This window comes from Zonotrichia albicollis, chromosome 24 (assembly GCF_047830755.1).
Source record: "Zonotrichia albicollis isolate bZonAlb1 chromosome 24, bZonAlb1.hap1, whole genome shotgun sequence".
Lineage (NCBI taxonomy): Eukaryota > Metazoa > Chordata > Aves > Passeriformes > Passerellidae > Zonotrichia > Zonotrichia albicollis.
This window is the reverse complement of record NC_133842.1, coordinates 4,800,811-4,812,388: the sequence shown is the minus strand read 5'-3', so window position 1 is coordinate 4,812,388 and position 11,578 is coordinate 4,800,811. Positions and strand designations below refer to the sequence as shown.

The 11,578-nt window shown below is 53.0% G+C and overlaps 1 protein-coding gene across 1 annotated transcript; it reads right to left on the bottom strand.

Moving 5' to 3' along the window:
• Positions 1–405: 405 nt before the first annotated feature.
• On the bottom strand, positions 406–10,958 carry LOC141731641 (olfactory receptor 14I1-like). Its single transcript, XM_074558055.1, has 5 exons — positions 10,757–10,958; positions 9,894–9,958; positions 9,520–9,780; positions 9,045–9,255; positions 406–1,361 (listed from the first exon to the last, which is right to left on the bottom strand). The coding sequence occupies exons 1-5, from the start codon at positions 10,956–10,958 to the stop codon at positions 406–408; spliced, it is 1,695 nt and encodes a 564-aa protein (XP_074414156.1).
• Positions 10,959–11,578: the final 620 nt, after the last annotated feature.

Below are 11,578 nucleotides of genomic sequence, written 5' to 3'. Positions count from 1 at the left end.
CAGGGCTACCAGGGCAGCGGGGCAGGGCCATGGCAGCAGCACTGGCAACACCAAGTGCTGCTGCTGCTGGGCACAGCTGCTGTGCCCGCCCTGATCTGCCCCAGCTCTGCACACAGACATTGCTGCTGCAGCTGCAGAGAAGGCAACACAAGGGCATCTCTGCAGAAAACATTGCTGGGAGATCCTTTATTTCATTTAAAGGCACTAACAGTGCAGCCCCTCATTGACACAGTCGCCGGCTATGGGAAAGTGGAGAGAAACAAAATGAGACATGGCAAAAGAATGGCTTTACTTTGTGGACAGTATGAAAAAATCAAAGTAAAGGAAAAAACTTTCAAAATGAAAGCAGGAAGAAGTATCAAAGATGCTTTTATTACAAGTGATTTGCAGAAACTGGCCAGCAGTTTAATGTTCCTGAATGCATCCAGTCATGTGTCTCCACACTGCATCCTTGAGCTCCTGGTTCCTCAGGCTGTAGATGAAGGGGTTCAGGGCTGGAGGCACCACCGAGTACAGAACTGACAGGGCCAGATCCAGGGATGGGGAGGAGATGGAGGGGGGCTTCAGGTAGGCAAACATGACAGTGCTGACAAACAAGGAGAGCACAGCCAGGTGAGGGAGGCAGGTGGAAAAGGCTTTATGCCGTCCCTGCTCAGAGGGGATCCTCAGCACAGCCCTGAAGATCTGCACATAGGAGAAAACAATGAACACAAAACAGCCAACTACCAAACAGGCACTAACTGCAGTGGGCCCAAGTTTCCTGAGGTGAGATTTTGAGCAGGAGAGCTTGAGGATCTGTGGGAGTTCACAGAAGAACTGGCCCAGGGCATTGCCATGGCACAGGGGAAGGGAAAATGTATTGGCCGTGTGCACGAGAGCATTGAGAAAGGCACTGGCCCAGGCAGCTGCTGCCATATGGGCACAAGCTCTGCTGCCCAGGAGGGTCTCGTAGTGGAGGGGTTTGCAGATGGACACGTAGCGGTCGTAGCACATGACAGTCAGAAGGGAATACTCTGTTGAGATGAAGAACAGAAAGAAAAAGAGCTCAGCAGCACATCCTTTGTAGGAGATGGTCCTGGTGTCCCAGAGGGAATTGTGCATGGCTTTGGGGACAGTGGTGCAGATGGAGCCCAGGTCGCTGAGGGCCAGGTTGAGCAGGAAGAAGAACATGGGCGTGTGCAGGTGGTGGCCGCAGGCTACGGCGCTGATGATGAGGCCGTTGCCCAGGAAAGCAGCCAGGGAGATGCCCAGCAAGAGGCAGAAGTGCAGGAGCTGCAGCTGCCGCGTGTCTGCCAATGCCAGCAGGAGGAAATGCCTGATGGAGCTGCTGTTGGACATTGGCTGTGGCTGGGCATGGGGATCTGTTCATGGAGAAAGGACAGTGACAAGTCAGGAGAGGCTACTTTGAGCCAAGCCTGGGCTATTCCCTGCAGCCTGTCCCACTGGGACTCACCCAGCCTTGTTCCTGCTCTGGGAAAACCTTCATCCAGGTCCGTGCCTGAGCTCCAGTTGTTCTGGCTGAGTGTGCCAGGAGCAGCCAGGGGTGTGCATAGGGGCTCTCTTGGAGCCATCCCTGCCCCGCTGCTCTGGGTTTGTGGCCATGTGGCAGAGGGATAAGGCTGGATGTTCAGGATTTGTCAGGGGAATCATTCCTAATGGAGATAGGATTGGTAGCATCTGCACTCCCAAGACCAAATGATGGCAGGAGTTGGTTTTAGGAAGTGTTTTCCTATCCACACATCATTCCTGGCTCTCTGAGATCAGAAATCCCCAGCATTTCTGCTGCACTCAGAGTTTGCCACTGACAGATATGAGAGGCAAAGGATTCCCTGTGGCTCAGGGAAGGAGAGGGGCTGGATGGGCTTGTTCCCAGCTGCCCTGCTTTGCACCTTTGGCTGTAGTCAGAGCACAGTCACACTCCTGGGTCACCCTGGGATAAACCAGACCCTGCTCAGAGCAGAGGGACCCCTGAATTTCTCACCCTCTCTCAAGGTCTCTGGGCAAGGTCACTGCACCCCCTTGTGCCAAGGACACTCACAGCTCCCTTCGCAAACACAGCAGCATTTCCTCAGCTCTGGCAGCTCTGCCCTTCCCTGTGGGACATTCAGGGAACTCCCAGAGGCTCTGGCACAGATTTGCACCCAGGAGGGCAGCTCAGAGCTTGGAAGGGCACAGCAAGGAGATCCCTGGCTGTGCCCATGATGGGATCTCAGGGAGCGGACTCAGCTCATTCCCCTTTCCCATGGACTGCTTTTCCCACAGCCCCACAGGTGCCAGGGAAGCTTGGACACCCCATTCCCATGGACACCACTGCCTGGCAGGAATGCCAAGGGCAGAGCCAGACTCAGCTGCTGCAAATGCCAGAGCCTCCCTGAGAGCAGCAGATAACAGTGACAATATCAGGGCAGGGCAGAACCAAGAGAAGACGTTGTGGTGCTGTGCCTGAGAGGGCAGGGCAGAGACAGCCGGGAACTCAGGACAGTGTTCCCGTGCCCAGCTGTGCCCGGCACCTCCCACACACCAACAGTGCCCTCATCCTGCCCCCAGAACTGCTCTCTTCAGCCCCCTCTCCTTCCCTGAGCATCTCCCTGGGCCTGGACATTCCCTCCTGAGAGGAGCCTTGTCCCTGCCAGCGCTCACAGAGCCCATGCCAGCCTGTGTGCCCTGGCCGGGGCCCTACAGAAACCTGCCTGTGTGCAGGGCCCTGGCTGGGGCAGTCTCTGTGTGCAGCTGGGCAAGGGCAGCTCAGGAGAGCCCTGCTGGGCCCTGCGGAGGTGATGCTGCTGCTGTCCAGGGCTGAGGAGTGGCTGAGGGCCCTTTGGGAGGCTCCCAGCAGAGAGACTGGCCACCCAAAGTTGCAGTTCTGGAGTCTCTGTAAATGTTCAAACATTCCTTGGATGATCCTGTGTGTCCCTTTCGACTCAAAATGTTCTGTGATTCTGGGTTTACAATTACTGTTCTGCTTCTCTCATCCCCCTTTTGTCTATAATCAAGAGAGAAAAAAACCCCTTGCAAAAATGTTAGAACAGTAAAATAAAAAAAGAGACATTTATTGGAAGTGTCCAGGTGTCCCAGTGGGGAAGTAGCACATCCTGGCCCCTGATTTCAACAATTTATTAAGGTTGATTAATTAGGATATTTAACAAGAACATCCAATAGGAGATTCAGTTGCCGCAGTTACACACTCCTGGGTCAACCCATTGGAGTGGGTCCATGGGCTTCTTTGCCTTCACTTTTTGTTCTGATTGTTCACATTCTGGTCAATTAGAAAAATGTTTTTGTAGGTTCTCTTCCTGATAATAAAACTATTGGATAATAAGACTGATAAGACAGTATTTCAGAAATGTATTTAGACAGTGAGCTTATTGTTCTAAAATCCAAGAGAAAGGTTAGGAAATGTACAAGAGTTAATTAAGGATTATAATTACATAAGTACATAATAGTAGTTTAATACTGTTAATTAAGAATGTAGCAGTGTTAAGTAAGGATTGTAGATTTATGACTATGTAATGATAATTAACAGAGCTTTGAGTATATAAAAATGCATAAAATGTATAAACCTTTTTGTCATCACCCCAACTTTCCCATGCTTTTCCAATAAGGAAATTGAAAACACTCTCAGGAAAGCTCCTGATCTTTCCAGCAATCCCATGCTTACCTTCTTTGGGAAGGGTCCTCCGGAGCTGTGCCCAGGCTGGTCTGGAGCTGGGAGCAGCCCTGCCCCACCCAGCCCCTCTCAGCAGCAGCCCCTGCCCTGCTCAGGGTGGCTCCTTCCCCCCACAGCTTCTCCCCAGCGCTGGGAGCAGTTCCCCGGGCCGGCTGAGAGCTGTCCCTGGCAGGCAGCAGAGTCCCTGCCCCAGCACAGCACCCTGGGCTGCAGGACCCTGCTCTGCAGGACAGCCCTTGGCACCCCTGGCTGCAGCCCCGGCTTCTCAGCCCTGCAGCAGAGCCTGGCAACAGGAGCTGCCTTGGGCTGTGCCTGGGCTGGGGCAGCAGGGAAAGCCAGCCCTGCCCTAGGGCCACAGCCCTGCCCTGGAGCAGCTCTGAGAGTCCTCCTGAAAGGTCCTCAAAGCTGTGGGATGTGCCAGCTCCAGGAGATCCCTGTAGGAACTGCAGCTTCTCTTCCCACAGCCAGGGAATGACTGTTTCAAACCTGGGATGATTTCTGCTCTAGTGAGCCCCGAGTGAGCTCTGCTCTGTGCTCCCAGCCCAGGCTGAGTTTAACCCCTCTGTGCTGTGCCCAGGGTGGCTGCAGGCAGTGCCCCAGCCCTGCTGGGCTGTGCACAGGAGCTGCTCCTGGCCAGAGCTGTCTCTCTGCAGCGCTGCCCTTGCCAGAAGCTGCCTCTGTGCCAGGAGCTTCTCTGCAGGTTTTTCAAAGGACTTTGGGTTTGGCTTTTGCCTTGGAGTCTCTGAGTGGTTTGTCCAATCATGACCTCCAATTATCTACTGTAATTAGTCCCTGGAGAGGCTTTGTCAGTAACAACACTCAGTGGGGCTCATTAATACTTCAGGGTACTTCAGTTATTTTAAGGTACTTGGTGTTTTCCTTTTGATACAGACTTCATGAGAGGTTTGTGCAATCATGGCCCCAATTATCTGCGTTAATGAGTCCCTTGAGAGCTTTGTACTGACACTCCACTACTGAGTGGAGCTCATTAATGCCTGGAGATACTCAAGGATTTTAAGGTACTTTGTGGATTTAAGAATACTTTCATGTGCCTTTAAGGATTTCCCTTCCCACACTGAGTCTCTGAGAGGTTTTTGTGCCATCCTGGCCTCCAATTCTCTCCTCCAAGGAGTCCATGAGAATCCTGTGTTGGGTATCTTCCTCCTTTCTGTTTTACAACAAAGATGGAACTGAAAGAATTTTAAAAGGCTTTCTAAAAGCACCAAAAAATACATGGGACAATTAACAATACAACAACAACCACTAAGAGAATTAATAGTCTTGTTTTAGCTAGTCTTCATCCAACCCTTTAGTCTCTTGGATTGGAAGAGTTTATTGAACCAGTCTTTGTTTTCCACTTGAAGCTTCTTGAACCCTTCCTTCAGTACCTGAATGTTCTTGTGGATTGACTCGCTGTGGCTGGAGAGGTTCATGCCACACATGCCCTCAGAGTCTGCACAGCCTTGCCCATGTGCCCAGAGTAAAAACTCTATCGCTGTTGTGCAAGGTGGCCTGTCTGATGGTCTCTGTGTCTGAGAGCAAGCCATTCAATGTGAGGGAGGTAGCATTGGTTTGCTTACCTAACAGGCACCCAGGATTGTCTAATTGTCCTAAAGCTTTAGCTGCAGCCACTCAAGGTAGTCCAAACCGGGGATGCTACCATCTGATACCTGGATTAAAGCTTGCAAAGCCATCTCTTTGATATCATCCAATACTTCTCTGGAGATACCTACTACTTGATTATCTAGTGGGCTGTGTTGTCCCTCTCCAGCTAGATGGTTGATTGTCAATTCCACCCTTGCCTCATTATTAGCATAGTCTGCTATTAATTGATTTAGCAAACACTTCCATCCCCTTCCCACAGGGTGTATTCCGTAGGTGACAACAACATGGTCAAAATATATTTTAAATTATAGGGGGTTACGACATGTGGAGTAAACATGGCCCTCATTAGGCCATTAAAACAAGGTAATTCCCTCCTATGGTCTTTTTCTGCCCTACAAAGATCCTTGATTTCCCCATAAACCAATGGCTGATACGTGGGATTCTGCCCCCTTCTCTCATAACATACGGGGATAACAAGGAGTTTTGAGACTATTTACCACTCTCCTTGCTTAGCTGCTTCTTTCTGGATCATTTCCCAGGGATTTTCTGGGGTTGAGGGGTGATGTGGCTCTGGGGAATCCAAACTCTCTTCTGGGGAGGAAGAATAACTTGGAGCAGAATAATTTGTATTAAAATTAGTGTGACAGTTTGGCTTAGTATCTCTGACCATAGGGGTTATATTGTTGCTGGAGGGTGATGTAAAGGGCACTGCCATTTTTTCAGGTGTTGGGGAGGAAGGGCTTTGATTTAGGATGGCAGACTTCTGGGACGAAGTTTTGGAGGCATGGCCCAGGGTGGAGGTGGAATGATTCAGAGTGGGGGTGTGACCTGCAGTTGTGAGGGTGGAGTCTGGAGGTTCGTTCAGGGCGGAAGAGAAGGTTGTGGTACCAGGAAGTGGAGGAACCAAGATGGGGGGAGGATGGTCAGTCTCACAAGCCACATTCAGGCTCCTTCCCTCTTAACTCTCCAGGTCATAATGCTCCAAGACTGCGTGGCCATTGCCATCTTGGACCATCATGAAAGGTCTGATAAAGGCAGACCTTTATCAAGGTTTGGGGGGAGGTCCCGAGTTAGGAGTGACCAACGGATTGAATTTTCAACACACTACTTGCTGGTGAGGGGTCTCAAGGATGGTGTAGGAACATGGGGAGCATGTGGGCTGCAATGGAGTCTGTTTTGATCAAAAGGTTGTACAGTTTAACTCCCATGGAGTCCCAAAATTCAGTGGTATGGATTTCGACAGCAGAGGTATCTGGAAAATTTTTAATGATCCACCTCATGATTGATATTTTTTCGTTCTTTGAAAATATTTCGTCATGATCAGTGAGAATTAACTTAAAGGATCCATATATGCTCCTTTCTACTGTGGACATCTGGCTGCCCATTTTTCTTTGTCTTATGGGGAAGAGCCACCGAAACACCCTAAATCAATGTTGTGACATGGGTGTGTATTGTAAAAACACAGCGGCAAAATGGGCAATAAATGTCTTGCATTTCCCCAAACCCACCTACGATTCTATAGAGGTGAAACCTTCATCGTCCCTGCAGATCCTGGGCAAGGTCCCTTGAAGCAACCCTGAATCCTCTTGGCCCGGCACAATGCAAAATCCCAGTGAGCACTGGCCTATCCATCAGCTAACCCCAGCTGATGTGACTGACACAGGGAGCCCTGAATATCATGGTCCCTGTTCAAATGTCACAATGAAGGTGGCTGCAACAAACCTCTCTGGCTCCCTGACTTCAGGGTCAGGGTGGCAAAAATGAAAAGGAGCGAGTTTGATGGAGTTGTTTAAAAGGAACTTTAACAACAGGGTGAAAAACAATAAACATGGAGAAGTTGAGAACACTATGAGGGGCAGGATCCAAAGACCTGAGACGAAAGGGAAGCAACAACATAGACACTTGGCTGTAGAAAACTAGAACAATAACCATTTAGGGGAAACAAGTAACCAATAAGGGAGTAGACACTTGGACAAGTTAGCACAGCAACACTAAAGGCTTATGGGGGAACATGTTAAGCAAATGATTTCTAGGGCTTGAAACTCCTGCCAAATTCTTTTGGGGTAAAATCTGGCTGACTCTAAGTTACAGCTGGGCTAACTGGCCACATTACTGCTTTGCACTGGTCCCTTGGGTCCATGCAGCCCAACAGAACCACAAAAATGTCCTGGGTTCCACGAGGCTCCACAGTGTCACAATGGTCCCTTGGATCCATGGTACTCTGCAGTGCCACAGTGGACCCTTCATGTCCCAAGGCTCCCAAGTGTCACATTGGTCTCCACAGGAAGGAAGCCACGGAGGCCCCATGTTTCAGGAGCTGATGAACAGCAACCACCAGAGGCCAAGGCAAGCCTGACATGTCTGTCCTGGGAGGTTTGCTTGGAGCAACCCTTGGATATTCAAAATTATGAATGTGGAATCCTAATTTCAGAATTTTTTTGCCTGGAGAAGGATGATTTTTTCCATAAAAGAAAAGCACAGAGCCCTTTCCAGTGTTTGGAAAACAGGTGAGTTCTGCCACTCAGAAGTTAAAGACCAGCCAGATCTGTCCATCCTGGCAGCTTTAGTCTGGCAGCAATACTTGGATACAGAGAAATTTGGAGGTGGAATGCAAATTTTGGCCATGGATACCTGGAAAAGATGGACAGTTCTTTTCCATAAGAAGGAAAGTGCAGATCCCCAGTGTTTCAGGGGCAGATGGGAGCGGCCTTCCACATTCCAAGGTCAGCCAGATCTGTCAGGTGACCCCTGGGAGACCAAGGCAACCATACCTCTTTGGTTTTCCCTTGCTTCCACAGGGCTCTCCAGTGTCACAATGGCTCTGTGCTTCCATGAAGCCTTGCAGTGCCACAGTGGTTGTCTGCTTCCACGATGCCCTCAGGTGTCATATTGGCCCCGTGGTTAGACAAGTCCTTAAGGATCTTAATGGTCTCCATGGTTCCACAAGGCCTCACAGTGTCACAATGATCTATTTGTTCCATGAAGCCTTGCTGTGTCCAATGCCCAAATTGGGGGGTTGTGGAACCCCCCAATGGTTCCACAACTTCCCATAGTGTCACAATGGCCCCTTCCTTCCATGAGGCCCTGCAGGGTCACAGTGGCCCTTTGGTTCCATGGGGCCCCACAGCGTCACAAGGGTCTCCATGATTCCATGGGGCCTTGCAATGCCACAATGGTCTCCAGGGATCCACGGTGCCTCACAGGATCATGACGGCCCTTTCGCTCCACAAGGCCCTGAAATGCAGCAATGGCCTCTTGGTTCCACAAAGCCCTGCTGCTTCACACTGGTCCCTTGGGACCATGCGGCCCAACAGAGCCACAAAGACATCCTTGATTCCATGAGGCCCCACAGTGTCACAGTGTCAAAATGGCCCCTTGCATCCATGGTACCCTGCAGTGTCCCAATGTTCTCCTTGGTTCCAGAAGTTCCTACAGTGTAACAGGTTCCACAAGGGCCTGAAGTGTCACCATGGCCCATTGGTTCCACAATGATCCCCAGTGTCACAATGGTCTCCATAGGAAGGAAACAAGTGAGCCCCAGTGGTGCAGGGGTATAGGTGGCATTTGAGTCATAGTAAAATATATGTATTGTATAGGTGGCCTTGCCCCGATAAGTCCCGGATGTTCTAACTGGGCTACTTCCGAGGTGCCCATGGCTCTCCACATTAGCGCGGCGACTCTGTGGGACCAGAGCTGTGCGTCAGTACCGTGTCCCGTGCAGCTGCAGCAAGCTCGGGAAACAGAGGGGCCCGAGGGTGCCGGTGCTCTTTGCCTGTCTGGCAGAGCCCGCTGGACAGGCTGTACAGGGGAAGAGGCCCTCCAGGCCAGCGAGCACCAAGCTCTTGAGGCAGTTTTGCCCCGTACCCGTCACACGTTGGGGCACAGCGCAGGAGGCTCATCACCACGGGGGCAGGGTGTTCTTCAGTCAGGCTGACAATGGCCGTTTGCAGCCCGGTGTCCACAGATTCACAGGACGTGAGTCTCTGCAGCATGGCACTCACCACAAGGAACCTTGCACCTGGAGGAAGCGGCATAGGGAGGACTTGGAGTGCTGTCCAAGGGAGCAACTTGCGCAGCTTCCCCCAAGAAGTGCTTGCCTTCCCAGCCCACTGTGATGGGGCTGAGGGGGGCCAGCGGACATGGCTTGAGGGGCTGCGTGATCCTGGGAGGCCTTCAGCCCTGGCCCCAGGCTGCTGCAGAGAATAAAAACCCTTCTGGAAAAACTCCAGAGTAGGTCTAGGACTCACAGTGAGTGTGGGCATGGCCTCAGTCTCTGGGATGCCCTGTGGGATGGTGTTGGTGGTGGCCATGCCCTCTGTCAGGGCCATGTCAGCCTCCTCCCAGCCCTCATCCGTTTCCCAGTCAGAGCTGGCGGCCAGGTTAGAGGACACTGTGCTGGCAGCAGCCTCTGCCCGCAGCTCGCTGGGCCTGGATTTGGGCTCGGCCGTGCCCTCGGGTGTGGAGCCGCCAGTCATTTTGCGCTGAAGGCGCAAGAACCTCTGCAGTGTCTGCAGCAGAAGGACGGGTGGGAAGAGAGGGACGTTCCATGGCCTTCTCCAAGTGCGGGGCCCGGCCAAGCAGTGCCAGCAGACCCAGCCCAGGTGGGGATGGCTTTGGGTACCTGCGCGGCTCGGTGGAAGCGGCCACGGGTGGGCTCCTGCTCTTGAGTCCAGTCCTTGTCCGCATCTGGCAAAGAGCGAGTGTAGCCAGAGCTGAGGGGCTGCGGGAGAGGCCAGAGAACACAGCCCAGCCCTGCGCTCCCCAGGCAGGGACAGCCCCCTGGGAGCCCAGGGGATGGAGCATGGCCATCGGGGGGGCAGCCATGGCCCCTGTCCCATCCCGTCCATGGGTGTGTCCGCAGGGATGGGATGGGATGGGATGGGATGGGATGGGATGGGATGGGATGGGATGGGATGGGATGGGATGGGATGGGATGGGATGGGATGGGATGGGAATGGGGCCAGGACGGCTGCAGGCACAGGCCCTGCGGCCCAGGTCCATCACTCACCGTGCTGCAGTGGCTGCAACTGCTGTGGCTTTGCAGGCTGCTGCACTGGGGCAGCTGCAGGGCCTTTGCTTTTCTTGCCCCGAAGCCCCTTGAACAGGCTGAGCCTGCCTGCCATCCCGCTATCTGACCTCAAGGGCACCTTCCAGACAGATGCCTTGGCAAAGGCCCGAGTCAGCGAGTGCTGCAGTTGTGCCTTGCAGGCACCTTCAACAGAGGAGCCTCAGGAAGGCTACAGGACAGCAAGTCCTGCACTCTGTTCTCGAAGGGCTTCTGCCAGAAGGACAGGAGACTCCTGGTGAATGATGGAGCTCCCAAAGGCTGGCCACGAGGGCAACAGCTGCAGGGATGGGAGATGCCTAGGAAAAGCTCTGAGTCACCGAATCCTGAGGTCTGGCCGTGAGGCCAGCTGCAGGAGGAATGCCTTGGAAAAGCTCTGGGTCAGCAACCAACGAGCCGGCTGTGTGGGGTTGCCTCACAGCACCGCTCTGTCACCTCCCGTCCCGCCATGTGCACCGAGCACTGTGGCATGGCCATGTCGCCACCAGCCCCTATGTCAGTGCATGTCACAAAGGACTGCTCAGACACGCTGTCCCTTTTGGTTTCACGGGGAACCTGCTGCACCGTGTCACAAAGGGTCACTGCTGCCACTTGCCCCGGGGCCACCCCCTCCCCACCCATGGCGCGCCCGGTTGGAAGGACTCTCCACAGTGCCCAGCCCACACAGCCCAGCTCGCTGGCGGCCCCGGAGCAGAGCAGCTTCCAGCAAGCAAGAGGCAAACGCATCTTGCCAAGAGTTAAAACACAGCAGATAGGGAAGATGGCATGAATGTGTGCATAAAGGCCTTTGAATTCCCAGCTCTCTGAGAGGCATTTGGCGCTCTTGGCTGGACAGAGATTATCCCCCTCTGTCCTGTGTTCAAAGGAGGGGAACACACTCTGCCGCTGGTGCTTGGCTTGGGCTCTGCAGGCCCAGGCAGATGCCAAAGCTGCTCTTCACAGCCTTCTCCCTTGCCACGCCCCTCTGCCAAGTGCAAGGGGCCTCAAGGACGGAAAGGAGCGCAGGGAGCCAAAGGGAGACAGCTGCACCTACCTCACTGGGGGCTCCTGGGGAAGCACTTTGCGTAGGAAGCAAGCCCCTCTCATCCAAAAGCATTTCCCCAGATGTGTCCATTTTCTGGGGAACACCAACACACACTTAAGAAACCCTGGCAAGGCTCAATTACTTCTGCACCTTGTAGCACACGCACTCCAGCTCGAGCCCATCTTCCTTCTCCTGAGCCTGTTTCCTCATGTCCCTT

What these genes read in the sequence shown, in the direction of transcription:
- LOC141731641 (XM_074558055.1), bottom strand. Translation starts at nt 10,958, where the DNA reads ATGGGTGGGGAGGGGGTGGCCCCGGGGCAAGTGGCAGCAGTGACCCTT. An exon ending in GGAGGTGACAGAGCGGTGCT is followed by an intron (nt 9,959 to 10,756) that starts GTGAGGCAACCC and finishes GCTCTTTGCCAG; the next exon opens with ATGCGGACAAGGACTGGACT. An exon ending in CAGCGGGCTCTGCCAGACAG is followed by an intron (nt 1,362 to 9,044) that starts GCAAAGAGCACC and finishes CTCCATGAACAG; the next exon opens with ATCCCCATGCCCAGCCACAG.